The sequence below is a fragment of the Tenrec ecaudatus genome, chromosome 15 (assembly GCF_050624435.1).
Source record: "Tenrec ecaudatus isolate mTenEca1 chromosome 15, mTenEca1.hap1, whole genome shotgun sequence".
In the NCBI taxonomy this organism is placed as follows: Eukaryota; Metazoa; Chordata; class Mammalia; order Afrosoricida; family Tenrecidae; genus Tenrec; species Tenrec ecaudatus.
In genome coordinates this window covers 25699746-25726091 of record NC_134544.1, presented here as the reverse complement: position 1 = coordinate 25726091, position 26346 = coordinate 25699746, and the positions used below count along the sequence as shown (strand labels likewise).

General features: G+C 54.4%; 1 protein-coding gene across 2 annotated transcripts in view; it reads left to right on the top strand.

Annotated features, from left to right (window-relative positions):
* The window catches only part of MAPK4 (mitogen-activated protein kinase 4), a 46995-nt gene extending 26094 nt beyond the window's left edge, over window positions 1-20901 (top strand). The window contains exons 2-5 of one of the 2 annotated variants that reach the window (XM_075533035.1): window positions 8656-8800; window positions 11373-11534; window positions 14492-14693; window positions 20214-20901. In XM_075533035.1, coding sequence (XP_075389150.1) covers window positions 8656-8800; window positions 11373-11534; window positions 14492-14693; window positions 20214-20901 — 1197 coding nt within the window. Of the gene's footprint in view, window positions 1-8655; window positions 8801-11372; window positions 11535-14491; window positions 14715-20213 lie in introns of both variants that reach the window. The other variant, XM_075533034.1, reaches the window with a different exon arrangement.
* The last annotated feature ends 5445 nt before the right edge of the window (window positions 20902-26346 follow it).

Below are 26346 nucleotides of genomic sequence, written 5' to 3'. Positions count from 1 at the left end.
CATGCGTGGCGACAAATCGGAATCATGGGTGGAGTTTTCTGGGCTCTAGATTGGCATGCAGCAACACTGAAAGGAAAGCCCGGGGCCCCTCAAAACTGAACAGAGACCAGAGGGGAAACTGAGGCTGGAGCAGCTGAACCAAGCCTTCCCTTCATCCACCCTAACCAGCCCAGACATTTATAGAGGCATCCATTTAGGCATGCATATATGTAAATGGCTTAATATATAATGATAGGGATATAGGTCTATGTACATATGTACATATGTTTAAATGTTAAGCATTAAGGTAGCAGGCAGGCAGTGGGTCTCTACTCAAGCACTCCCTCAATGCAAGCACACTTTGTTCTAATTACCTGGCATGCCATGATGTTGGTGGTAACATGCCTATCAGGGTGCCTTTCTAAATAAACAACAGCTCGTTGTTTCCTTGAACTTCAACAGGAGTCAGACCATGATGTGGACCCGTGAAGAAATGGCTGTTTTCTTTTGTGACCATGATCTTTCATTGAATCAGAAAACAGTCAAGGGTGTTTTGTTTTGTTTCAATAGGAGCCCACCTGTATTGCTCCCATGCCCCTGCTGATTAACAAACAAAGAAGGTGACCATAGGACCAGAGGCCTCTACCAAGGTCTGTAGGCAGATAAGAAACTGGTTGATAGCCATGAACACATGGGTAGAGATGGTAAACTTCACTGACCAGGCTCCCCCATGCGTGGAGCTGGGAAAGGGCATTGCCCCTGACCAAGAGGCCAGCTGATCCCCATTGAGGACACCTTCGGGGTGAGCCCGCAGTCCTTGGGTAGTGCTGATGGTTAACAAACTCAGCTGCTAACCGAAAGGTGAGAGGATGGAATCCATCCAGATTCACCGTGGAAGAAAGGCTTGGCGATCTATTGCCAGGAACCAGCCAGAGAAACCTCAGCTCTGCTCACCCAGGTGGGCCGCCCTGAGTTGGGGCCAGCTCAGCAGTAACTGGTGAGGGTAGCCGTACTCTCTCCTTGCATTCATTTTAGCTGCATAAACAATGTGTCCAGAGGACTCAGCCAGGCTTGTGGTGTGGGCTGGACTTTCACAGCCGTGTGTTCGATGGCAGAGCTTCCTTGCTGCCTATTTTCAAGAGAAGGAGTTTAGTAGGATGCGTTTGGGAATCAGCCAGAAGAAGTGGTATTTGGCTGTGGTATATTTCCTTTTTGGTAAAGAATTCTCCTTGCCAAATGCATATATGTTGGCACAGTGAGAATGATACCTTCCGACGGGGACGACTTTGGAGAGGGAGGTCATCCATTTCTACTTAAACCAGGCCTCTGGGAGGGTGGTGTTTTCTAAATGAGCTTGTAATGCGTGTCTCTAGAGGAAGAATTAACCTGATTGCAGGTCAGACTGCTGCCCCGTCTGAGAAACCCGCAAAGCTGCCTACCCTAACAAGGCGGGTCTAAAAGTCTCTGGGCAGGTGAAGAGACTGAAGGTCCTCTAGACCTGCTAGGGTGGACCTCCGACCTGCAGCATCAGCATCCCCTTGTCAAATGGACCAGTAAGCACAGCATTGAATCAGCCAAGACCCCCAAGTGGCTGACTGCACACCAGTGTTGGAGAATCGGTGTTCTGGGGCATCTTCCAGGTGGAGAGGGACTTCTCTCTCTCTCTCTCTCTCTCTCTCTCTCTCTCTCTCTCTCTCTCTCTCTCTCTCTCTCTCTCATAAATCACTTTATTTGGGCTCTTATCACAATCCATACATCAATTGTATCTGGCACATTTGTACATTTTTTGCCACCATCATTTCCAAAACATTTTCGTTCTACTTGAGCCCTTGGTATCAGCTCTTCCTTTTTCCCTAACCTCCCTTACCCTCCCACCCTCATAAACCCTTGATAATTTATTAATTATTTTTATTTTCATGTTTTACACCATCAGCTGTCTCCCTTCACTCATGTTTATGTTTCTTGTGTGTGTGGGGGGGGGTCGTATGTTGATCATTACAATTGGTTCCCCTTTTCTTCCCCCACCTTTCCCCTACCACCATGGTATTGCTACTCTCATTGGTCCTGAAGGGTTTATCTGTCCTGGTTTCCATGTGTCAAGAGCTCTTATCTGTACCAGTGTACATGCTCCAGTCTAACAGGACTTGTAAGGTAGAACAGGGTCACAATTGTGGGGGGAAGGATCCCCTATCGCTCCATGAGGTTTTCCATTCTGTGTTTAGAACCTCTGCCTCTCCCAAAATCCCTTGAGCTGCCTCTGACCCACATCCAATAGAGCAGATCACTGGCCGCCCCTGTGCCACCTTCAAGATTGTTGGCATGTCCATTGTTGCCACCACTTCCCACTTTGGGGCACGCCTCCCAACAATATGGTAGACACGATGATTTCGCGATCCACAGGGTTCTTGTTGGCTATTCTTCGGAAGTGGGTTGCCAGCCCTTTTTACTAGTCTGTCTTAGTCTGGAAGCTCCATTGAAACCTGTCCGCCATGGATGCCCCTGCTGGTATTTGAAATTTTGGCAACACAGAGTCCAGCCTCCCAGATGCACACGAGTCACTGCTGTACAACAGGCGATCAGATGAGTGGTGGCCTGGAGGGTGTGTTTTTTTGGGGGGGGGCTCTATTTTTCCCTGAGGCGGGTTAGATAAGCCTTGGTGGAAGTGAGATTTGAAATTCAGTGTTGCCCAAAGTGTGACCCGAAGACCTGCACGTCCACTCCGGAGGCATGTTTGTGAGACGTCAGATGGTCAGAGCTGGAGACTTGGAATCTCAATGGAGTTCTCAGGCTCCATCTACCGTCAGCTCCTCGGGCAGCTGAGGGCCCTGCCCAGTGCCCAGTGTGGGCATTCCCAGCTAGAGGGAACCTTACTGAACAGAAGTCCTCTGTCCATGTTGGCCAGCTTCGGTTCCTGGATCATCTTTCCACGGTGGATGTGCCCCTCTCTGACCCCATTACAGGCTCTTTGAAGACCTCTGTCCACTCGGTGCCCTCTATGTGGGCACTGAGTCATCCGGGGCTCCCAGGACACACACTGGAAGCATCAGGGTGGGAAGCTGAGGAGGTTAGGGCCCCACCACCGGTCTGGGATTAGGGGCAACTGTGAGCAGCACCTCGTGGGGAGGCGGCCCTCCCACCCACGCCATGCTCACACAAAATATACATAGCACACATCCGTACCATGCACACAACACAGCACACACAGGGCTGTGCACAATTCCCATATACCACAGATGCACACACAATACCCACAACCTACAACACCTGCAACACACAGGGACGTACAACACACACGGCGAACTTCAGTTGGCTGGGATTTGACTCTTGGGGGAATATTGTCCCCACTTACATTCACCCACCTGGAGGGACACGTTTTCATTAGACAGCTCAACTCTCCCCTCGCTTCCATGGAGAGGAAGCCAACTCCTAGTGACGACCCCATCGGTAGGATGGGCCCTGGGGGCTGCCAAGTCTGTACATCTTTACAGGAGGAAAAAGCCTCACTTTCCTCCTACAAGTTCGTCAGAGCGGGAGAGTAAGCGGTCTATGAGATCACACTTGCCCACCCCCATCCCATGGGATCAGACTGGGGGCAAGGGGCTGGGGGAAGGACAGGTGGCATTGAGGGGGCAGGCACAGAGGCGTGGTGGCTCTGGAACAAAGCTGGCACCACCTTCCACAGCCAGTCTGGTGGAGGTGGTTCTGAATTGTCTGCTGCAGCTGGGACAGTGCCTTGTCTTGTGCAGCCTCAAAGCTCGGGCAGCACATAATGACGCCTTCCCTTTGCATCAGTTAGGGGCCCCTAATTATCCTTTTCACCGGACAGCTGCTGCTACGTTATTTCCCAAACACCTCGCACGCTTTCTGAGCCAAAGGCTCCCTTTGGCGCTCCGTGACCAAAGGTTGGCAGGGTGGCCCACTGGGAACCAGCCCTGGAACAGTAGCTGGTCTCCAGGAAGAGGTTTGACTGGAAACCATATGCTGCTGCCTCCTGGTGGCCCCTTAAGAGCCAACTTCACTGCCTTGAGCCCCGAGGTAGCAGGAGGGAGGGGACAAGTGGGAGGAGGCAGCTCCAGTCCTGCTTCGTGAGTGCTGACGGGTTGCCATCAGGGATTGCAGGCTCCCTCAGAGGCTAGATGCTCCACATTGACACAGAACCTGGCCCCGCTGGCCTGCGAGTCCTGAATGCATGGGCCCAGGGTGCCCCCACCCACCACCACTGTAAGCCCACACCCCACACCTGACCCCTGTCGACCAGATGTGGTACATCGTGAGTTCACTTCTCGTTGACTGTCCCTGTTCAGGGTGCAGCCACCCTCGCCCTGCAGGCTCAGGCAGAAAGGCCATTTGAAGGTTGCCTTTGGGTCAATGTTTGTTGGTTCTGAGCTGTTCCGATAAGATTGGGTCTCTACTTGGGGGGATTCTTGGAAGACTTATTTTTTTCCCATTCTAGAAAGTTTTGACTTTTGACTTCTCTGTTCAACTCAAACTTCTCTCTTGAATTCAGATCCCTACTTTCATATGTGGCCCCAGCAGGTCTCCCACTCAGACATTCAAGACTCATCTCAGCTGACAGCAGGGCCACACAGACCCAAGGATGGGGGCTCCTTTGGGTCCTAGCTCCGCTCCCCTGGGCCTTCTGTGACTGCAATCTCCTGTGATCCAGAAACACATCAACAAAGCCCTTTTGATGCTATTAAGCCCACTGGTACTCACAGGGACCATAGGTGACAGGCTAGAACTGGCTCCTGTCATGTCCTGAACTGGACTCTCCATGGAGCAGATCACCAAGACATAAAAGGAGCCCGGGTGGAGTAGTAGTTACGCATTGGGCTGCGATCCACATGGTCAGCACTTCGAAACCACCAGCAGCTCCAAGAGAGAAAGACTGGGCTTTCTGCTCCTGAAATTCCCAGGGGGCAGTTCTACCCTGTCCTGTGGGGGTCACTATGGTCAAGATCGACTCGATAGCTTTGATATGGTTTTATGGATTCTTTTTCATAAAAGACTGTCCACATGTCTATCCAAGAAAACTCCTCTCCTGACACCTGCCTTTGGGGTTTGCTTTGCTCAAGACTGTCCCTGACCATCTCACCCCTTTCCTGTCTTTTTTCTTTATTTTTCTGCCATGATTTCTAGCGAAGCCACTGGGGTGTGAACTTCTGCAGCTGCCTTGGCTTACCTCTAAGTTTCTTTTAAGAACCAAACATAAACTCTTAACCAACTACTGTCCACCCAGCCACCTGGACGAGGCTCACATGCATCTTGCCGGGTGAAGGAAGTCAGCCTTGAAAAGCAACACACTGCCCTTCCGTTTACATGAGACCCTCACAGCCACCAAGTCCACTCTGACTGAGCGACACTCTAGAAACGGCCAAACTAGAGGAGGCCCGAGAACAGATCAGAGGGTGCTCAGGGACAGGCAGGCATGGCCTACACAGGGAATTGATAGAATTTTTCATGAATCTTGAGGGCGAGGTTGTGGACACGATTCTGCACATCTGTCCAAGCTCCTAGAACTGTACGGTCAAAGGGGGTGGGTTGCACTGAGTGCCAATGATACAGCAAACCCTGCTTTATACAGAGGAAACTCAAAAATCCCAGTTGCCAATCCCTCGGAGAACATGAATGCCTCTCCCACTTTCGAAAGTAAGAATTGGAATTTGCCATCGAGTCAAAGGTGACAAAGAGGAGTGCCGGTGTCCCTACCGAAGGAGGGAGGAGGGATTGGAAGGAGGATCAGACCATTTGAGATGCTTCTGACTCATTCAGCCCTTAGTTGATGCAGCTGTGGTCCTTGAACTCCTCCTGGGAGGCAGCTGAGCGCCGGGCAGGGTGGAAATAGGGTGGAGGAGATTCAGCGGTTGCTCAGGAGGGGCTTATCATCGACTGAGGGCGTGGGCACGGGTGAGCGCTGCGACAGAGAAGTGAAGAAGCAGCCATGCCAATTCAAGAGCCGAGGCACCACGGACAGCCTCTAACCCCATCCCAGGAGTCCAGCCTGCCCAGAGGAGGCTGGCCTGCGGTGACGTGGCCCGGCCATGGATGCGGTGGCCCTCCACCGTTGGAATGTCTACCCGCAATGGCCCAAAGTAGAGGCAAAGAGGGCCCCTGCTGAACACATAGGAAGGAGTTAGCTGGCGCTAGAGCAGTGAGGTCCCAGCTGGAGACTAGGTCCCCTGTGGTCGTTTTCAGCCATGGTGTGTCTCCCTTCCGTCTTGGTTAAGGTGACCAGATTTTAACATTGGTAAAGCGGGACACCATTGAGAAAACTCATATCCTGGCGAAATAGCCACATGGCAGCCGAAAACCATATACCCTAGCTTGTCGTGCATTCTTTCCAAAAATCAGGACTTTTTAAAAACGCCTTGGGACGTGGGAAAATTTGTTAAATATCAGGACTGTCCCACCAAAAGCAGGACGTCTGGTCACCTTAATCTTGGTGCTAGGCTGAGGTCCTGCCCGGAAGAGGGATGGACTACAACTTGGCGAAAGGGACCATGCTCAACAGGGCTGGGCTCTCAGGGGGGGTTGTCGCCGTCACTGCTGTCAGGTGTGGGGACTCCAGCTCCCATTCAACACCAGCAGGGAAGCTGCTGGTCCTGCGCTGTCCTCATGAATGTTGCTAAGCTTGAAGCCGTCCAGCAAAAGGAGGAGGCCAGACTCCTTGGCCAAAAGCGTCTTGGGAGTTAGGGTTCTCCGTGGGTTAGTTTGTTGTTTGTTGTGGTGTTGCCTTTTTACATCCATAGAGAGGAAAACCAGAGGCTAAGCTGGGAATGACGACTGTGTCCATCATCCGGGGCATCTCATGTCGGGTCCCCTCAGAGTCAGCCTTGGGCCCCCTTCACCTCACACTGGCCTGTTTTCTCACTTGAGAGAGGCTGCTTGCTGAAGGCATTCCAGAAGGATGCCTTCCTTCCGAGTGGCGCTGTAGAGCCGGCTTTCTGCATGTCATCGAAAACGGTTCCTCGATGCATGCTCCTCATCACTGACACGCCTGTCCCCTCACTCGAGGCTGGCGCGAGGGACTCCATCCCAGACCTCAGGTCACTGAGCAGCGGCTCGGCTCGACTCGGCAGAAACATCTACTTCCCCCAAAGAGAATGAGGTCAAACACCTCTCCTCCTCTGGACCAGCCGTCACGAACCCATCTCTGCTGTTTGATGCTCCATTGACCTACCCCGCCGGGATAGATGGGCTTCTTGGTCCTCAACACGGGCCTGATGGCTGGCTTCAGAGACCAGCCATTCCAATGACTGTGGCCAAAGCAACTAGTAAGACCCAGCCAAGTATGTAGCTATTTCTGAGATTCAGTCACTGTGGATGGTGGTAATGAACTTCCATTTGTCCATCTTCTGATGAGTCCAGATTTATGTGACACACATCGTTACAGGGAGTCGAGGTAGGAAATCTTTCCTTTTGCCGCATCTATGGCCCGTATCTATAGTTCTCTGCTCTACAAAGGAGAGCTCCAGGGCTTAGTAAGACCCTCACCAAACTTGACCCCACCCCCTAGAACCACACCTCTCTCCACAAAGGCTCCTTCAAGACCCACAGGAAAGAACCAGCGTAAAGTGGGTCCTGTCACCCCCTGAGGGAAAACAGGGTGAGGAGGGGGTTGGAGGGAGGAAGGGAAAGACCATCTTGGGCCCCGCCAAACCTCACCGCCATCAAGACAGTCCTGACTCCCAGCTAAAGGGCAAAGCAGAGCTGCCCCGGTGGGGGTTCAAGGCTGAACATCTTTATAGGAGCAGGCAGCCTGACCTTCTTCCCAGAGAGCAGCTGGTGAGTTTGAAATGCCACCCCTGTGATTAGTCACCCACTTCAACATCAGAGCGCCTTTGGGTCCCCTGGGGCTATCTCTAGCGCTGAGTATTGAAATACCATCGAGTGCTAAAAGGACAACCCGCTCTGCCTTGGAAGAAGGCTTCCTCTGGCATCCTTGGAGAGCCCGGGCCCTGGAGAAGGACCTCGTGCTTGTAAAATAAAGCAAGGAAGACCCCAGGCGAGATGGCTGGACGCAGAGGCTGTGTCATGGGCTTAGGCACAGGAACACCAGTGAGGGTGGCACAGGATCAGGCGGCATTTTGCTTGTGGTGTACACGGTGCTGTGGGTCAGAACAGACTCAGTGGCAGTTAACAACGACAGCAGGGCTGCCGTAACAAATTACCACAACAGGTGTGACTTTAAGGAAGACAAAGGATTGTTTCAGAGTTTGGAGAAGCAAAAGTCCAAATCGGGCACTGGGTCTAGGTGAAGGTCTGAAGGCCTGTCCACATCGGCAGCTCCGGGCACTTGGCAGTCCTGGCTATGACCTTTGCCCCCTGGGTGGGTATCTCTTTGTTTCTCCTTGTTATAAGCCACCCTACTGGGGTCCACCCTAATGAAAGATAGAGTCTACAAGGTAAGGGTCCCATTCACAGTATACAAGTGAGAAGAGGGGTTCGGCATATCTTCGGGGGGGCACACAATTCCATCCATGATGGAAAACTCCAACTCAGTGCCCACCTGCAGACTCCTAGCAGCCCAATGGGGCAGGGTGGGGCTGCTCCAGGGTTCCCCAGCCTGTAACTCTTAATGGGAACAGAAAGCCTCCCTCCCCTTCCTCCCGCAGAGCGGCTGGTGAGGCGTCTGCAAATGAGGGACACTTGGAAATGGGGTGTTTTGTCTTTCAGGGTTACCTGTCAGAAGGGCTGGTGACCAAGTGGTACCGCTCCCCGCGCCTGCTCCTCTCCCCTAACAACTACACCAAAGCCATCGACATGTGGGCTGCCGGCTGCATCCTGGCAGAGATGCTGTCAGGGAGGATGCTCTTTGCCGGTGAGTGCCGAGCCACACTGCCCCTGCTCCTGCCTGGGCCTCTTACAGAGGGGAGAACCACAAGCCAGACCACGCTGGCCACAAAGCCCACTCCCTGATCTTTGCAATGGCCCCGGGGCTCTGTGGCACCGTGTTGGTGTGCTCCAGGCACCCTGCCAGACAGTACTTTGGGAGCACAGAGCTTTCGAAATCGCGTAATGACTTGATCCCAATACCATGAGATGGAACACGAAGACACCCACCCTGCAGCTTCAGCCCCTCTTCCCTCCCTTCTCCAGCCCCTCCACCTTCCCTGCTGTCACACCATTCCCCTGTGAGGGCCTCATACCTCTCCCGTTTTTCTTTACTTTGGCCCAAGGTTCCCACACTGCCTGGAAAACTCCTACAGAATCTTCAAACCCCAGCATAGGCCTTGCCCTTAGGGATGCCTTCCTTCTCCAAGTCCCTAGGGTGTGGATTCCCTGCATATCCATGCGCGCGCATGTGTATGTGTGTGTTCTTCCTGGGAAGAGAAGTCTGTATACTCGCTGTCTGTGTTGCTGCTTCCCCACTCACTCCTCCGCAGTCGCCCCTACAGCTTCCCTCCCATCGAAGCGCCTGCCCCAGCCCCTTGCTCTTCATCCAGTCTGGGCCCTAGGGCCCGTGGTGGTCCCCACCTAGGGTCTCTGATCAGTAAGGATCAGCCCCTCCTTCTCAGTCCCTGGCCTTGCACCCTGCTCCTGGCCTCGAGGTGCATCTCCTTCAATGGCTTCTGACCTCTACTGGTCCTGCTTCCTCAGCACCAGCTCTCTCCACCCCCACCCCTGCTTGGCACCACCCCTCACCCTCACCCCCACCCCCCGCTGGGGCCTCGCCCAGCTCCATGCCCCTCCTCAATGCTCCTCTCAAGCTGAGTCTGCAGAGGCTGCAAGCCCACGTCCTCCACGCTCACTGTCACCACAGGGCTATTCATAGACCAGCCCTTCTCTGTGACACATGCCAGCCAGATGGCCTCTCCTTGTCCCCGCCTCGTCCATCCTCATTGTGCCCACACCCACCAGTGTCCTCGTCAGGCCCCACACGGAGGACTCTGGCCCCATGTCCCAGCCTCCCCTCTGCCCAGTTTCGCGCATCCCTCTGGACTGTGTGGTGACTGACTTGCCTAATTTGCCTACTACCCTGACCTGAGGGCTGCCCACCTCCCTCGCCCCCAGGCGGCTCCGTAAGGAGTGTCCCTGTGGCTGTGGAAGCCACGGACCTACCTCTCCTTGGTGGGGAATCTGGATGGTTCATTTAGAGAGGCTATCCCACTGAGGGCTCCCAGAGTCCCTGGACTGACCCTCCTCCCGGAGCCCACCTCGGAGCACGGTCCAGGTGACACCTTGGGGGAAGATCCTGACTCCGTGGCATCCATGGCATGCACACATGCACAGTGCCGTGCAGGGATTTGGGGGTCAGGGCATGGGAGATGGGAAGGATGGCGTCCCCATCCTGGGCCACCAGCTCCGGATAGACTGGAGCCCCATGAGAGTCGGTGCTAAGGCCGAGGTACAGTGTGGGGACCCAGGAGGCTGCGTGAGAAAGGAGAGGATTGGTGGAGGATTTGACCTCAGGGAGAGAAACGGATAAGCTACTGAAGCAAAGAGAAAATGCACGTCAGAATGGCCCTGCGGACACTCTGAGAAATGGCTTTGGGGGCGGAAGGTAGGACGAGATGAGTTGCTGAGATACACACTGTTTCCAGTGTCTCAAGGGTGAGACCTAGGTCTTGTGCCTTCCCAGCATCCAGCAGGAGGCTCAGCTTGGAGACAGTGTTCAGTAGATAAATAGCTGTTGAATGAATGAGAGAAAGGGAGTGTGTGTGTGTGTGTGTCCTTGATCCTTCTCCCCCAGGCCTGGCCTGGCCCCTCCCTGTGCCCCAAGGAGCAAAGCAGCTGTCTCTGCTGGGTGTCACCTCCGTTGACCAAGCCACATTGCAACTAAACCTGCTCCTCTTAACTGTCTTTCTCTTGCGGGACTTCCAAATCTCATGGAGACGAAAGGACAAAGCAGCTTCCCAGCCTTAACATCGCTCCCTGCCCTGGCCTGTTACAGGGTGGGCACAGAGGCGCGGGCACGCACCCTTGGAAAGCTCTGGGCCAGACCTGTCCCTGCCCCTTCTGAGATAAAGGCAAGGCTTTCTACTCCCATAAAGTCTTGCAGACCCACAGGGACGTCCTACTCTGTCCTGCAGTCTCTCTGTTCGTTGGAGTTCTCGAAGGCAGAGAGTTTGAGTTTGGTCTGTCCCTGTCCCTTCAGCTGTGGCTGACTCGGTCTTCCTCAAGCTGGCCCATCAGCCCCAGTCCCAGACTGTTGGGAGTGCGGCCTCCAAAATGGCCTGATCCACCCCTCCATGTGACAAGCCCCTGCCTCACAGTCACGTAGCAAGGTAGCGACAGGGTGACAGGGTGGAGGCCCTAACGTGAGTCCCCTCTGCCCAGGCCAGTGTGCCCAGCGAGCGGCCCCTCCCAGGCCACGGGGTGCTGCTGTGGGGACGTGTGCCCAGCCAGCCCTCGCTTGGGCAGCACCGTGACCGCCCCGTCTATCTCCCCAGGGGCTCACGAGCTGGAGCAGATGCAGCTCATCCTGGAGACCATCCCTGTGATCCGGGAGGAGGACAGGGACGAGCTGCTCCGGGTGATGCCCTCGTTCGTCAGCAGCACCTGGGAGGTGAAGAGGCCGCTGCGCAAGCTGCTCCCGGAAGTGGACAGCGAAGGTAGCTACCGGCCGTACCTCCAAGGACGGGGCAGACGGGCAGGTGGAGCTCCCTGTGGGAGGAGGAAAGCCCAGGCCCCAGATGTGGGCGAGGAGGCCCCCTGGCACCAGGTGCTACAGTTGCCATTAGATGCCTCTCAGAGCATCCCTTTGTGGCCCATCCTGTTCTCCTGCCTCGTTCCTTCCTCTTCCTGTCTTGCCCTCTCCCATTCCCTACCCCACCTCCTTGATGTTTCCTTTTGGAGGACATGGTATAGTGTATGCAAAGAACATGAACTTCACGCGTTCAAGAGACAGGCCTGGGGTCAAATCCAGTTCTGCCAATGACTAGGTGTGTCTCCTTGAGAAAGTCACCAACCTTCCTGAATCTCCTTTTTCTTCACTGAATATGGACCTCCTACCCCTCCCACAGGCTGGTCTTGAAGCTGGAGAAGGTCCCGGCAATGCTGAGTTGCCCCATCCCTCTCGCTGTGCTCCCACCCCCAGCCATGGGGAGTGTGCTTGTCTAGATAGACTAGAGAAACAAATTCATAGACACTCATATGTATAAGCGAAAACTTTACACCAGAGTAATTGGACAATAAGAAAACATCCCAGCCCAGTCCAGATCAAATCCATAAATCCAATATTGGCCCATATGTCCAATACCAATCTATAAAGTCCTCTTCAGACTCATGCAACACATGCAATGACACCAATTGCAGAAAGATCACAGGCCAGTGGGTAGAAAGTCTTGTGGATCCAGTGGCAGTAGAAACATCTCAACACTGGTGTGGGTCTCCACATGGCTCCTCCAGCTCCAGGGCTCTAGCGTAGCTCCGTGTGTCTTGTCAATAGGAATGTCTTGCAGGGAGAGTGTGTGTCTTCTGTCTCCAGTGAGCTCTTTATCTCCTTAGCACCACCCAATGAGGTCATCAAGCAGTGACCTGACTGACAAGCTACACTCCACCCCATTCACGCTTAATAATCTCAAGTTGACAACAGATTATGTACCGACCACAGGTATGAACCACCAGAGGGCAGAGAGATGTGCTAGGGCTGGGAACTTAGATGACAGGCAGCCTAGTCTAGCATGGAAGATGGGCTATTCAGCAGAGATGAGTAGGATTCTGGGAGAAGTGAATCTGGCTTAGCCTAGACAAGGTGCAGGGGAAGGTGGCCCCTGGCAGGATGGGTCACAGCTCGCTTGTAGAAGGTGACACTGCAGAGGTGAGGCGGAGTGATAAGCTGCAGGCCTTTGGTTGCCCAGCTCCTGAATCTGGACAGATGTGCGCTGAAGCCCAGTTTATGTTTCCCTCGTTAAGCAGAGCTCTCTGCCTTGAACAGGGACCCCAGTCACCTCCCAGTCGGGACAATGAGGCATCAGTGAAGTATTGGGGGTGAGGGGAGACAGGACACGGAGTGTCTGTCCAGTGACTAGAGGCCAGCCAGCATGAGGCTGATGGAGCCAACCAGTGTGTCCAACTTTGACCTTTGTCTTGCTTGATAGAAATGACTAGTGCAGTGGGGTGGGACCGAGAGAGCCCACAGAGGGAGGGATGACCCCTGGTGAGGAACTAGGCCCTGCCCTAGAGTAGCAGGCTCTGCTGGATCCTGGTGAGAAGGAGGCTGATCCTCTTCCTGTCCCTCCATCCTGGACCCCGGGCCCCCTCGGCAGAGGGTGGCAGAAGGGTGGGCCTGCCAGGGTTCCTGTAGCTTTGCTCACCTTTCCATCTCAGCCTCCTGTGAGTCTAGTGACTTTCTAGACCCAATGATTTCCTGAATCATTGATGAATTATTCTGCAGAGAGCCCGGGGCAGGTTCTTAGTGCCGGCGAAGGCCCACCAGGGGAGGGGGCAAAAGCAGCAGCCTGGGACTGAGCTGGCTCCATTTCGTACTTCATGTGGGCTGTAACATGATTAGCATGGCATGATGTCATGACCCTCAAGAAACTCCAGCATTGGGAAACACACAGGTCTCCAGGCCCAAGCTCACAGGACAGTCAGGCCCCCACTGCTGCTCAGAGGTGACAGGTCCCAGTACCTATCAGGCCAACACACTCCCGCCACAACCTGTTGGCTGCTGACATCCTGAAATGCCTTCCAGTGGGCTGCCCAGGGACCACTGTGCTACAGGTTCCAGAGTGTCCCTGCCCTTCCCCAGGTCCCAGCTACCCACAACTACCCACTGATAAGCTACTAAATAGGGGGCCCTCAGGGCCTGGTTTCCCCTGCCTGTGAAATATTTTTACATCAAGCTGGGGATTTGACATCAAGACCAGCAGGGAAGGAGGGTAAGCAGCACCAAGTAGAATGAGCCCTGTCCCTGAGGCACCTGACTTTCTGCCCCAAGGGCTTTGCTTCCTAGAAACACACACACACATGCACGGCCCTACCCAGCACCCTCAACCCCAGACCAAAGGAAACAGGTCTACCAGTACCCCAGCTGCCTCGTCCTCAAGGGACAGCTTGTCTTCAGAGGGCCCCAGAGCCCAGCTACCCTCTGGTCATTGTGCCGCACGTACCAGCCCCCACACCCTTCCTTATTCTGACCTGGGCTGGTCCGTGAGACCACCCCTCAGTGCCCATTGAACTGCACCGGGTCTGGAGTGTCTGCAGGGAGAGGACTGGTCATTGGAATGGCTTCTTCCCTGCTCCCCCGCCCTGTGCTTCCCAGGTCACCCGCCAGGTGAACAATCAGCCCCATATCCTTGTTCGCCTTCTGTCTCTAGAAAACTCAACCCAAGGCACGGTACCTGTCCTGGTCCCCCACCCCACCCCCCACCACCCATGGTGGCATCCTCCCCTCTGGGCCCCTGGTTATTGATCTGGGAAGTTGCACAGTAGTGTCGATGCTGCCTCCACCACTAGCTGGACTAACAGACAGCAGTGCACACTGGGTGGTCCCCATGCTCGGGAGTCTTGTTCTCAGCCTGGCAGGATTGCGACTGACCTGCCTGTCCCCCTCTGGCCCCCACAGCCATCGACTTTCTGGAGAAGATCCTCACCTTTAACCCCATGGATCGCTTAACTGCCGAGATGGGGCTGCGGCACCCTTACATGAGCCCCTACTCGTGTCCCGAGGATGAGCCCACCTCACGCCACCCCTTCCGCATTGAGGACGAGATTGACGACATCCTACTGATGGCCTCCAACCAGAGCCAGCTCTCCGCCTGGGACAGGTGTGGCTCCAGGGGCCCCGGGCCTGCTGGCTCCAGCCCCCACCCCCACCTTCCCTCCTCTTCTTTGTCTCTGCGACCAGTCCTTCTGTCCTCCACGCTCATAGTCCCTTGGGTGCTTACTCCAACTTGGCTTCCTGAGCTTCTCTCTCCTGCCCCCACACCCACCCAGTAAAGAGTCAAACCCCAGTGTGCCCAGCTGGGCCTCGCCTATGTAGGTCAGGGTCCTTCCTGTCTGCACACAGCCCCCACCAGTGGGCTGAGCACAAGACTAGATACAGCATTGAGCAGGCTTTAAATGAGCACCTCCTCTATCTGACCCAAACCCACTTCCTGAAAGCCTTCGCAGCGATCCAGGAAGACAGAGTAGAACTGGCCCCTTGAGTTTCCCAGGCTGTGAGTCTTGAAGCAAGCACACTGCCACGTGCTTCTCCTACAGGAGGACTCATGGGCTCTACCCACCGATCTTCTGCTGAGAGGCTGCTAACCACTGTGCTTTAACCACTGTGTCACCGAGGTTCCTCTACCGTGCATACGAAGCCAACACCCGGTGCCCCCGAGTCAATCCTGGCTCATAGGGGCCCTGTAGGACTGTATAGAACTTCTCCTATTGCATTTTTGAGGTGGTACATCTCTATGGCAACAAACAGCTTCATTTTCCACCTGAGGAGTAGCTGGTGGGCCTGACCACTGACCTTACAGTTAACTGCCCACACAACACATAACCTACTGTACCACCAGGACGCCAAACACTCCACACTGATTGCCATCTGGTCAGTTCTGACACATGGTGACCCGACAGGGCAGAGCAGAGCTGCCCCTGTGGGCGTCCAAGGCTGTAACGCTTTACAGGAGTAGAAAGCCTCGTCTTTCTCCAGTGGGGCATCTGGTGGTTTTGCACTGGTGACCGTGTGGTTCAGCAGCCCCATGCATAACTATGCTACCTACACTCCCCTAAGGGGTGTCCATGTAAACCCACCCAGCAAGAAGAAAGCACCTGGCAACCTGCCTCTTTAGATGCTAGATGCTGTGTGAGACAGGGTTCTCTAGAGAAACAGAAACAAGACACTTATAATCATACATATATAGTCAGATAGATAGATAAAGCAGGAAGAAATATAACAGCTAATTAGTCCACACAGCAGTACAGAGGGCTCAGTTCAACTCACTTCTGCGAGACAGCTAATACACTGGAAGTCCTTCAACTCACGAGGGCCACTGGGTCCAAGCTGTCCGGGAAGCAGACAGCTGAGTCTTCTGTAGGACAATGCAGACAGTCCAGCCACAAACAACACACAGCAGGGCGGGTCACCAACAGTTCAGCAAGAAGACAAACCCCACCAGCCTCAAGCTCAAGCAATGTCCACAGCACAGCGTGGTGAAGCAGGTCTCGAAGGAACCTCAAGCTTTAGGGACACTATCCTCGGATTGACTGTCCCACAGGTAGTGTAGCTCACAAGTTGAGGCAGAGAACTCACTAAGGCAGCCACACGCTGGTCTGAACGCCAGAAAGCAAGAGAAAGAGAGACTGGGTTTGCTGAACCATTTAATCTCTTTGCCCTCCAATCAAACTGTGACCTTCTTAATCCCACATATTCCTATAGGCCAGGTTGGCACAGTAAACCTACCTATCACGGATGGTTGTTGCATTCCATCAAGTCGGTTCCGGTTCATGACAACCCTGTAGGATGGAATAGAACTTCTCCCCAAGGGCTGTGAACTTTGGATAGTGGGTGGCCCAGCACCCTTCCCATCAGCAGCTGAGCACTCAACCCTTACTATGCCAGGGAACCTTCCATTAAGATAAGGTGACCAGATTTTAACATTGGTAAAGTGGGACACCATTGAGAAAACTCATATCCTGGCAAAATAGCCACATGGCAGCCAAAAACCGTCTACCCTAGCTTGTTGTGCATTCTTTCCAAAAATTGGGACTTTTTTAAAAACACCATGGGACGCGGGACAAATTGTTAAAAATCGGTACTGTCCCGCCAAAGCGGGACATCTGGTCACCTTACTTAAGATGATCAGGAAACCACTCCAGAGCAACTGGCAATCACTGCCTGGGGGTCCAAAGAGCCCTGCAGAGGGGATTTGCCTTGAGCAGGCTGGAAATGTGTCCTTGCCAAGAAAACTGCAGTGGGGCCAGGCAACACAAACACACACACACACAAGCAAAACTGCCTGTTCATTACAAAGCCCTTGCACGTGTGTTATACCATCTGCACACCCCCTGACTATGCCATCGAGAGGGCTCCTTCATGGGGATTTTCCCATTGACACGTGGGGAAGCTAGTGCTCAGAGAGGTTAAGGGATTGCTCAGCATCACACAGGTCCTTCTTGGCCCAGGTGGGGCCCTCCCCCCTCTGCATCCATGTCAGACACTGTAAACAATTATAGGATTTGTTTCCCTGTCGATAGGAGCCCTGGTGACATAGTGGGTTATGTGTTTGGCTGCCAATCTCAAGGTCATCAGTTCAACCCCACCAACTGCTCAGTGGGAAAGCCGCGGCCGGCCGAACATTACAGCTTCGGAAACCCCATGGGGACGTTCTACCTGGTTCTGCAGGGTTGCAGAATCGACTCACACTGGGGCTGTGAGTTTGCTTGTGTTTTACTTTTCCTGCCAAACAGGCGCCAGCCTCAGAATCCGTCTTACCACTGGACAAATTAAGACCGAGGAGAGGACAGGTTTCGTTATTTAAAAATATGAATACTAATACAGTTCTGCTTAGGCCCTGACTGCATTGTGCTGTCCCTTCTGTTCTGGCGTCCTTAGATCCTGCAGCACAATCCTGGGCCAGCCCCATCTGCGAATCCTGGGCGGCAATGCTGGTAACTGCTGTCTAGAAATAGACGCCGAGGAGGGCTCAGCAGCTAGAACACTGAGGGGACCCAAGTGGGAGTCCCAGTGCCGTGGGCAGTGACAGCTAGTTACGTAAATGACAGATGAGCAGTGTCTTCTGTTCAGTCACATGACAGAGGATAGCTCTCTGATAAAGATGCGCCACGGGAGGGCCAGGGCAGCACAGCTATTTTGGGATGGGCCTGCTGGTTAGTGGCGGTTGGGAATGCTTGGCCCCATCAGTTGGAAATTAATGAAGACTCTCTTGTGCCACTCCATTCAAGGCCTTTTCTCTGGGTCCTGCAAGCCACCCCCCTCCCCACCCCACTCCACCGCATTGGGGCCCCAGAGCACTGGCTCCCCGATCCCCATCTGAATGAAGCTGGTCACAGCAGTGGCTCAGGGACAGTACGGTGCCAGCACAAACTTCAGCAGAGTTGCTTTGCCGACCAGCCAGCAACCCTGGCTAGCTCTCTCTTACCTGGAGCACCTGCCCTTTCCTGTCCCACCTGCATGAGAGAGACAGCAGAGAGCAAGGCCCTTCCTACAGGCTCAGATGCTTTGGGAAAACCACTGGCCCTGTTGGAAACCCAGTTTCCTGTGGGCAAAGCAGAACTGATGACACAAACTCCCAGGATTGCTAGGAAGATGGCAGGTTATTAAGGCAGACGCACACGCACGTGCACACACACACGCACACGCACGTGCACACGCACAGCGTGGAGCAGCCAAGGGTCCCAGGTCTTCTTCCTCCCAGAAACCCCTGGAGTTTTCAGATACTCCGGAGAGAGATTTTTGTTCTAATGGCTTCAGTCAGTCATGGCCAGGGAATGGCTGTTGACCTGTCTACCTGTTTTCCTGTGTGAGCACTAGGTGGCCTGTCTGGGGACCAACTGGCTGCTGGCTGATGCCTGCCCTGGGCTCCCTACATCCCCTCAGTTCTGTGTGAAGCACCTGGCCAAGGGGGAAGGGCTTAGCCCCAGCTGACAGTCCATTAGTGATTCGCTGCATCTGGTTAGGAGTCCCAGGGACAGTGGTGAGAGTACTCAGCTTCTAACGGAAATGCTGGTTTGAGCCCACCAGCCACGCCATGGGAGAAAGGTTCACCAGCCTTGGAAATTGTGCGGGGCAGTTTTCCTGTCTTGTAAAACTGCTCTGAGTGGGATCCACTCAAGAGTGCACAACCTCAAAAGTTGACTCTGAACTCCATGGCACAGAACAGCCACCAGGAGTCAAATCCCAGGGACCCCGATCCTCTCCAAAGACTTAGTCGCTCCCATCGAGTCAATGCTGACTCCAAGTGAACCCCTGTGGATTTCTAAAACTGTCAGTGTTTACTGGAGTATAAAGCCCAGTCTTTCTCCCATGGAGCTGCTGGTGGTTTCGAACTGTCGACCAGGAGGACTGCAGCCTAACGCATAACCACTACACCACCAGGACCCCTGAGTTTTTCCAAAGCTGCCTATAATGGGTCCTGGGCCCACAGGTTCCACCTGCTCTGCCTCTCTACAGGGTGCTGTGGGACACGCAGCCAGATCCACGAGGGTAGGGGTCTCAGCCTAAGTTGAGCCTTAGCATCATCTAGCAAGTTTAAAAACAGAGTGAGCCAGCTCCCCACCCTAGGTCAGCAGAACCAGAATTAGGATTGCAGGCATTTTATTTTATATCCTCCATCTGATGCTAAAAGGTGCCCTGGTGGTATGAGTTATTCAGGGGGCTGCTTACCACAAGGTTAGTAGTTCGAACCCACCAGGGACTCCAAGGGGAAAAGATGAGGCTTTCTGTTCCCATAAAGATAAACAGCCTCAGAAACCCACAGGGACAGTTTTATTCTGCCCTGCAGGGTCACTATGAGTCAGCATGGACTCAATGGCAGGGAGTCTGGTTTAGGATGTGATGCTAATCTGCCAACGAGGACCAGCAGCATGGGCATTGCTTGGGAACTTCTTTTAAAGACAGAGCTACTGACCCAGAATCTGCATTTCCACAAGATACCCGTTTTAGCAATACCCTGCTCTATGTGCCGCTGGAGGGACGCTGGGTGCATTGGGAGGGGGGAGCACCCAGTGAGCAGGAAATCCCTGCTTTGTTGCGGGACTGCCGAGAACCAGGCCGGGCACACAGTAGATGTTCAATAAGCACGTGCCCGGCTGTGTGCAGAGGCCTCTCTCTCTAAGATACGGCATTTGCCTTGGGGGCCGGTTGAAGGGGGCTCCACTGAGCAGTTCCTCTCCTCTTCCTAAAACACGGGGACCATCTCAGGCTATTGCCTGGAGCTGTCCCCACCCCACCCCACTCAAGTCCCCGCAGGTGCCAGAGGGGACAGGGAAGGACGTTCCAGGTGCCAGCAATAAGGAGGGCACCTGTCTGAAGCAGCCCGTAAGAGGGCAAGACACTTCTGCCGGGGCTTCAACCTGTGTTCATCGTGAAAATTGGGGTGAGGGGTCATTTAGAAGTTGCCCCTGGCATTCTCCTTGCCGGGCCCCTGTATGAAGGAATGCAAAAGAAACCTCACCAAGTCCAGCACCAGCACCCCTCCCCACCCCCACCTCTGAGCCCTCAATGCCCACTGGAACCTTGTCCCATCACCCTCTCATTTTGGGGGTAGGACTGGGCTTCCTCCATGAAAATGCCCAACGCTGGGGGTCCAATCACCGCCCCGTGTGTCCCGTGGCAGGTACCCCGTGAGCCTGTCGTCCGACCTGGAATGGCGGCCCCAGGACGCGAGCGAGGTGCAGCGCGACCCCCGCGCAGGCTCAGCGCCGCTGGCCGAGGAGGTGCAGGTGGACCCCCGCAAGGACTCGCAGAGCAGCTCGGAGCGCTTCTTGGAGCGCTCGCACTCGTCCATGGAGCGCGCCTTCGAGGTCGACCACGGGCGCTCCTGCGACTACAAGGTGGGCTCACCCTCCTACCTGGACAAGCTGCTGTGGCGCGGCGACAAGCCGCACCACTACTCCGAGCCCAAGCTCATCCTGGACCTGTCTCACTGGAAGCAGGCGGCCGGCGCGCCCCCCACGGCCGCGGTGGCGGGGGACGCGGTGGCGCGCGAAGAGGAGCCCGCCAGCCTCTTCTTGGAGATCGCCCAGTGGGTCAAGAGCACGCAGGGCTGCCCCGAGAGTGCCAGCCCGCCCCCCGACGACCCCGGGCACCACCTGGCCGCCTCGCCCCCAGGCCACCCGGCCCCCAGCGACGGCGGTGCCAGCCCCCAGTTCGACCTGGACGTGTTCATCTCAAGGGCGCTGAAGCTCTGCACCAAGCCCGAGGACCTGCCGGACAATAAGCTGGCCGATCTCAACGGAGCGTGCATCCCGGAGCACCCTGGTGACCTGGTGCAGACAGAGGTCTTCTCCAAAGAAAGGTGGTGAGGGGGGCGCTGGAGGCGGAGGGTCCCTCCTCACAGTCCCCCACCCAACCAGGGGTGGGCCACTGCCTGGGGAAGCAGGGCCTGACAGGAGCCGACCCCCCTCGCTGCTCCCTGGGGTTAGCAGACCACAGTGAAGGATCCTAGGAGCGAAAGGAATGTCCATTCCCTAAACTGCCTTAATAACTAGCCTTTAACCTCTGGGAGCGGCTTGGAACAGGAGCCTCCCTCGGGGGCTGCCCACAGCAGGGAAGGCCTATGTGTCTTGTAAGGGGACATGCGGGGACCAATCAGAGACTTAGGCCTCTGCAGGTCTTACTTGGGTGTTGGGATAGAGGAAGCCTGCAGACAAGGCACTGAAGCCACCTGGCTTAAGGAGTAAAGACAGCAAGTCAGGCCCCAGGTAGGAAAGCAGCCAGCTTTGAGATGGCAGGTGAGTCAGTGCCAGGCAAGCCTGGCATCCCAGTCTCTTGTAACCAGGCCAATGCCTGCCTCCGCACCAAAGTCTTCCTCTGCCAGGGCCCTCTGGCCATCCAGTCTGAAAACCAGGGCCAAGACGTCTCTTCCCTGCCCCTTCCCGCCTGGCCTGTTTTACAGGCCTTTCATCAAATCAATGTTTATTTTCAGAAACCGGCAAGTAGCCACGAGATATACTCCCTCATCATCAAGAAAAAATTTTTTTCTGTTTCCTCAAGTGCTTAAATGTTCTTGCCTGCCACACCCCCGTATTTGCCGCCTCCCTCCCCATGTAGTCAGAAGTCTTGGTTTCAGGCCAGACCCTACTGGGGGCTCCACGTACATGCCAGCCTCTCCCAGGCCTGGGCACACAGCTCTGCAGCACGTCCTGTGCATTTTCCTGCCACACACGCATGCACACACACATACCCAAAGAGACGGCCCTGGGTCATCACAGATGAGTCTGAGGACAAGCCATTCCATGAATCCCGAAGACCCCTCATACATCACCACCACCCCATGCACCCAGCTCCTCTCCTACCTTGGGCGGGTCCTCCTGTTCTCCACACAAATGGCCCATGCCGATGGCAGCCCTGAGTGTCCTCCATGGAGGAAGCACGCCACCATAGAAGGCTTTCCCAGAAGCCGGTGTGCTTCCTGAATCCTGCCCCTTGGTTGGAGCAGCCATTGAGCCCACCCCCATAAGCATCTCCCTGGCAAAGAGAAGACCCTACAGAACTGTGCTGGAGACCTAGAGACATGGGAGCATGGAATCCAGAAAGGAAGATGGGGATGGCAGAGTGCCACCCTGAAAGCCTGCAGGCTCAGGAACCAGCCTGGGCCCACAGGCCACAGGAAGGGACGCCAAGCAGCCTTGTCCCTCTCAGCTTAGGCCAAGATGGCTTTGCAGTCGGACAACTCAGAGGTCCACCACACCCAGACCCTGGGGAGGCAGGGGGTGGACTTCACCGGCCCTCAGCGAAAGCATGGGGTGCACCAACAGTCCCCCAAACCCAGTCCAGGGGAGCACCTTGCCATGACCCCCACTGGAACTCAGCTCTTCTCACACACCCTGCCCTAGAGTCCCCAGAGATACCCACAGGAAGTCTGGCCTGTCCGGAAGTGGAGGATTCCCAAATCCCACTCACCTCGCAGCACCTTCAATTGAATCTGCTCACTACAGTTTGTACACGGAAACCTGCAACACAGTAGACACTTACATTCGGAAAACGCAGAACTCACCACATTGACCACTTTTTAAACAGAAAGTATGTAAATAGGAAGTGTCTGGGAGTTTTTTGTTTCATTATTTTCTAACAATTAAAAAAAAAAGATAGGCTGCCTTCCTCCGCCACCCGCCCCACATGCCATTTGCCCTCATAGGGTGGCTTCTCTTTGTTGGTACAGGCACACGCTGCTGAGGATGACTGGGAGTTTGATAAGTGATGGTGGTTACATGTTTTGAAAGGCGGGATAAAAATCTATCAAAGGCTACTATGCTTGATCTGGACAGGCCAAATAAAGTTTTATTGGAACATAGCCACTTTCCTTTCCTTTCTTTCTCACCGGCTCCCGCCTTGGATAGCAACAGGAGTCTCAGAGCCTGTCCGGCTTCCTCACAGAAGGCCAGTGACCTTAAGGTTGGAGGAGAGGAGGAATCCCTGCCGACTGGTCATCAGAGTGGTGTCAGAATCCTCTGGGTCAGGGCTGAGGACCATGTTGTGGATCTCAAATCCAATCCTTGGGGAACAACTCCACCTTCGGACCAGGGCTGGTCCTCCCCTCTGGTCACAAAAGGCCACTTACATCGTGGGAGCTGGGGGAGCGAACAGTCAGCCAGAGCCACACCTCACAGAGGCCATTTCCACGTAAATGGCACTTGTATCAAATTCCTGCCCGTGGGGTCAGTCCAGCCCTTCCGCACACTCATCCCAGCAGCCCCCTGCGTGCGGTGATCAGATTTTAACATTGGTAAAGCAGGATACCAGCGGGACACTATTGATGAAACTCATATCCTGGCGAAATAGCCACATGGCAGCTGAAACCCGTATACCCTAGCTTGTCGTGCACTCTTTCCAAAAGTCGGGACTTTTTAAGAATGCCACGGGACGCGGGAAACATTGTTAAAAATGGGACAATCCCGCCAAAAGTGGGACGTCTGGTCGCCTTACCTTAGGGGGCAGGTGTAGAGCCAGCCAGTCCTGCTAGGAAGGAAGAAGAGTTCGTATGGCACAAAGCTCCGGCCAAGAGCGCAGCCTCATCTGCCCCAGTTGCCTCTTCTCGCTCCCGGAGTTGCCAACCAGTAGACACAAAAAAAGAGAGAGAGAGGAGAGAGCTGTATAGCTTCTCCACTTTCATTCCTGGGCTCTCCGCTGAGGTCAAGCTTTCAAAGCCTAGGGAATGTCTGGGCAGGTCCAAGCACATGCCCTTACTTCGGGCTCTTTTCACTGGTCTTCCAAAGTAAGATGGTGGGCGTTCCAGTGGCCACTGGAGTTGGGTTCTCATTGGCTGGGGTTGGTTCCTTCCACCAGCCCAGGAATGGCGATTGTTGGGCAGGTGGCAGGTTGAGAAGAAGGGGAGTATGGGAAGCCAGCCTGTGACCTGCTGCGGGCCTATACAATGCGAAGCATGAGTGGCATCCTGGAGCTGATCTCACCAGGGTGGGGTGGAGGGGTGGCCGGAATAGGGGGAAGGGGAAGACCTTTTGTTTCCTCATGTCAATCAGGCGAGTGGGGTTGAGCGGCTGAGCGGGGTTGGGATGAGGAGTGTTCATCTGGATACTTTAGAGAAACAAATCCACAGAAACTCATGTATAAGAGAGAGTTTTATATAAAGGGTAAGTGAAGAAAACATCCCAACATGAAGAAAGCATCCCAACCCAGTGCGGCCCAAGCCCACAAGTCCAACATTAACCCATATATCAAACACCAATCCGTAAAGTCCTCCCCCATCTCACAGAACACACACTATGATGCCAACTGCAGGTAGAAAGCCGAGTCAGTGAACGTGTAAGCATCTCAGCGCTGGCAGGGGTCTCCACATGGCTGTTCCAGCATCCAGGGCTGCAGCATTGGAGTAGGTCCATGCTACTTCTCCTCAGGATGTCTTGTAGGAAATAAGCCTTGCCAGCTGAAGCAGGCAATTGATTAAAGCAGCTGCACCCTGGTCCGACCATCACAAAGCAACAGACCCGAGAACTAGAAAGGCGAGGCTCACTGAGCTATTTATCCCTCTGCCTTTCAATTAACCCCACATGTGTTTATCGGCCAGGTTGGCACAATAAACTAACTACCTCAAGGGGTGAGGCAAAACCCATTCAGGCAATGGCAGTTCTCCTGGGAACAGCTGTGAGCTGTGTAACGGCTGGGGTGGGTATGCTCGCCCTCTGGGTAAAGTCCTAGCTGTGGTGCCTAGCAGTACACTGCACACGGTGGAATCCAGCGGTCAAAGAAGAACCTGCGTGAGAAAGTAGAAAGTGAAAAGCTGCCCAGTTGGTGAGTGCCCCCAAGGCCTAGCTGCAGCTCCTTCATGATCAGTTTCTTGCTCAGTCGCCCCCGATTGTACGTTGTCACCACTCGTCCCCACCCCAGGAGCCTCCGAAGAGTGAGGGTGCTGGAAGACCTCAAGGCTGCACTCGGGCTTGATGATACACCAGGAGCACTCACTGGACTGAGCTGATACCTCTGGTTTATTATGCAGATCAAAGGCAGCCAAGTCTGAGAGAACCAGGCAGGGGCTTCCAAGTGTCCCCTCCAGTTCAGACACCTGGAAACTCCCAGGAATGATGGCCCATAAGGAAAGCTCACTCGGGTCTTGGTAGCCAGGGTTTTTACAGGGAATTGGCCCCATAGGCATGGAACGAGTGCCCATGTCACACTAGCTACTCCATCTCCAGCCCGTCTGGCTCTTCTCAGGCCCTCAGGCATACCAGACCTACTCTTCAAGCAGGATATTCCAAGGGCTGGAGGTTATATCCCAAGGTCAAAGCAAGGGCCATACCTCCTAAAGATAGGGCTGTCTTTAGGTTTGAGCAACCAGGACCTTCTAGGGGCCCTGGTGGTGTAGTGCTTACACATTGGGCTGCTAGCCCCAGGTCAGCAGTTTGAAACCACCAGCCACTCCGTGGAAGAAAAATGAGGTTTTCAACTCCATTAGAGTTCTCAGAAACATAAAGAGGCAGTGTTATCCTGTCCAATAGTGTCACGGCAACTCAATGGCAGTGAGAAACCAGGACCTGCTGGATGAAGCCTTTACTCAATAGTGATGCTGTTTGTAAGGAACCCTGGTGGCGCGATCAGGTAAGCAAGGTTGGCAGTTTGACCCCATCAGCCACATCTTGGGAGAAAGTTGAGGCTGTAATATATGCTTCCATAAAGATCTACAGCCTCAGCAATGCTTATGTGGTCCTGGAGCCAGGGTTCACGCAATGGCAGTGGGATGGTTCGACACTGTGGTAGCTGGTGTGTGGCTAAGATGCTGGCAGTTCTGTCACTAGTATTCTAAATCACAGCAAGGTCAACCGCCGTGGGTTTCAGCAGCGTTTCCTGAGTAAAGATAGACAAGGAAGAAAGGCCTGACCATCGAGTTTCATAAATTAGCCAATGAAAACCCAATGGATCACCAGAGAAGAGTGGCAGGACTCCATGAGTCGGCGCTGACAGCCATGGACAACAACTAGCAATCTGTAACTGTGGACGACAGGTACCCTAACAGGAACGGCATGCCAAAACACAGGCAGCACAGCCAAGGGCAGGCAGTCCTCCCCTCACGACACGGTTCACTTCAGGCGACCCCTGGTTAAGTCCCTTCAGCTTCGAGTCAAATGCTTGGTTGTTTTTCCTTTGGTTTGCTTTCGTTCTTGTCTCTTATCATCAATATCATTATAAATCAGCTTCCTATTTGTTGCTAGGGGTTGGCACCATCACGCAGAAGCATGACGTCACAGCGTAGACTTCGGCTGTAAACTTGTGTGTAGAAGAGGCAGTCTCCAGGT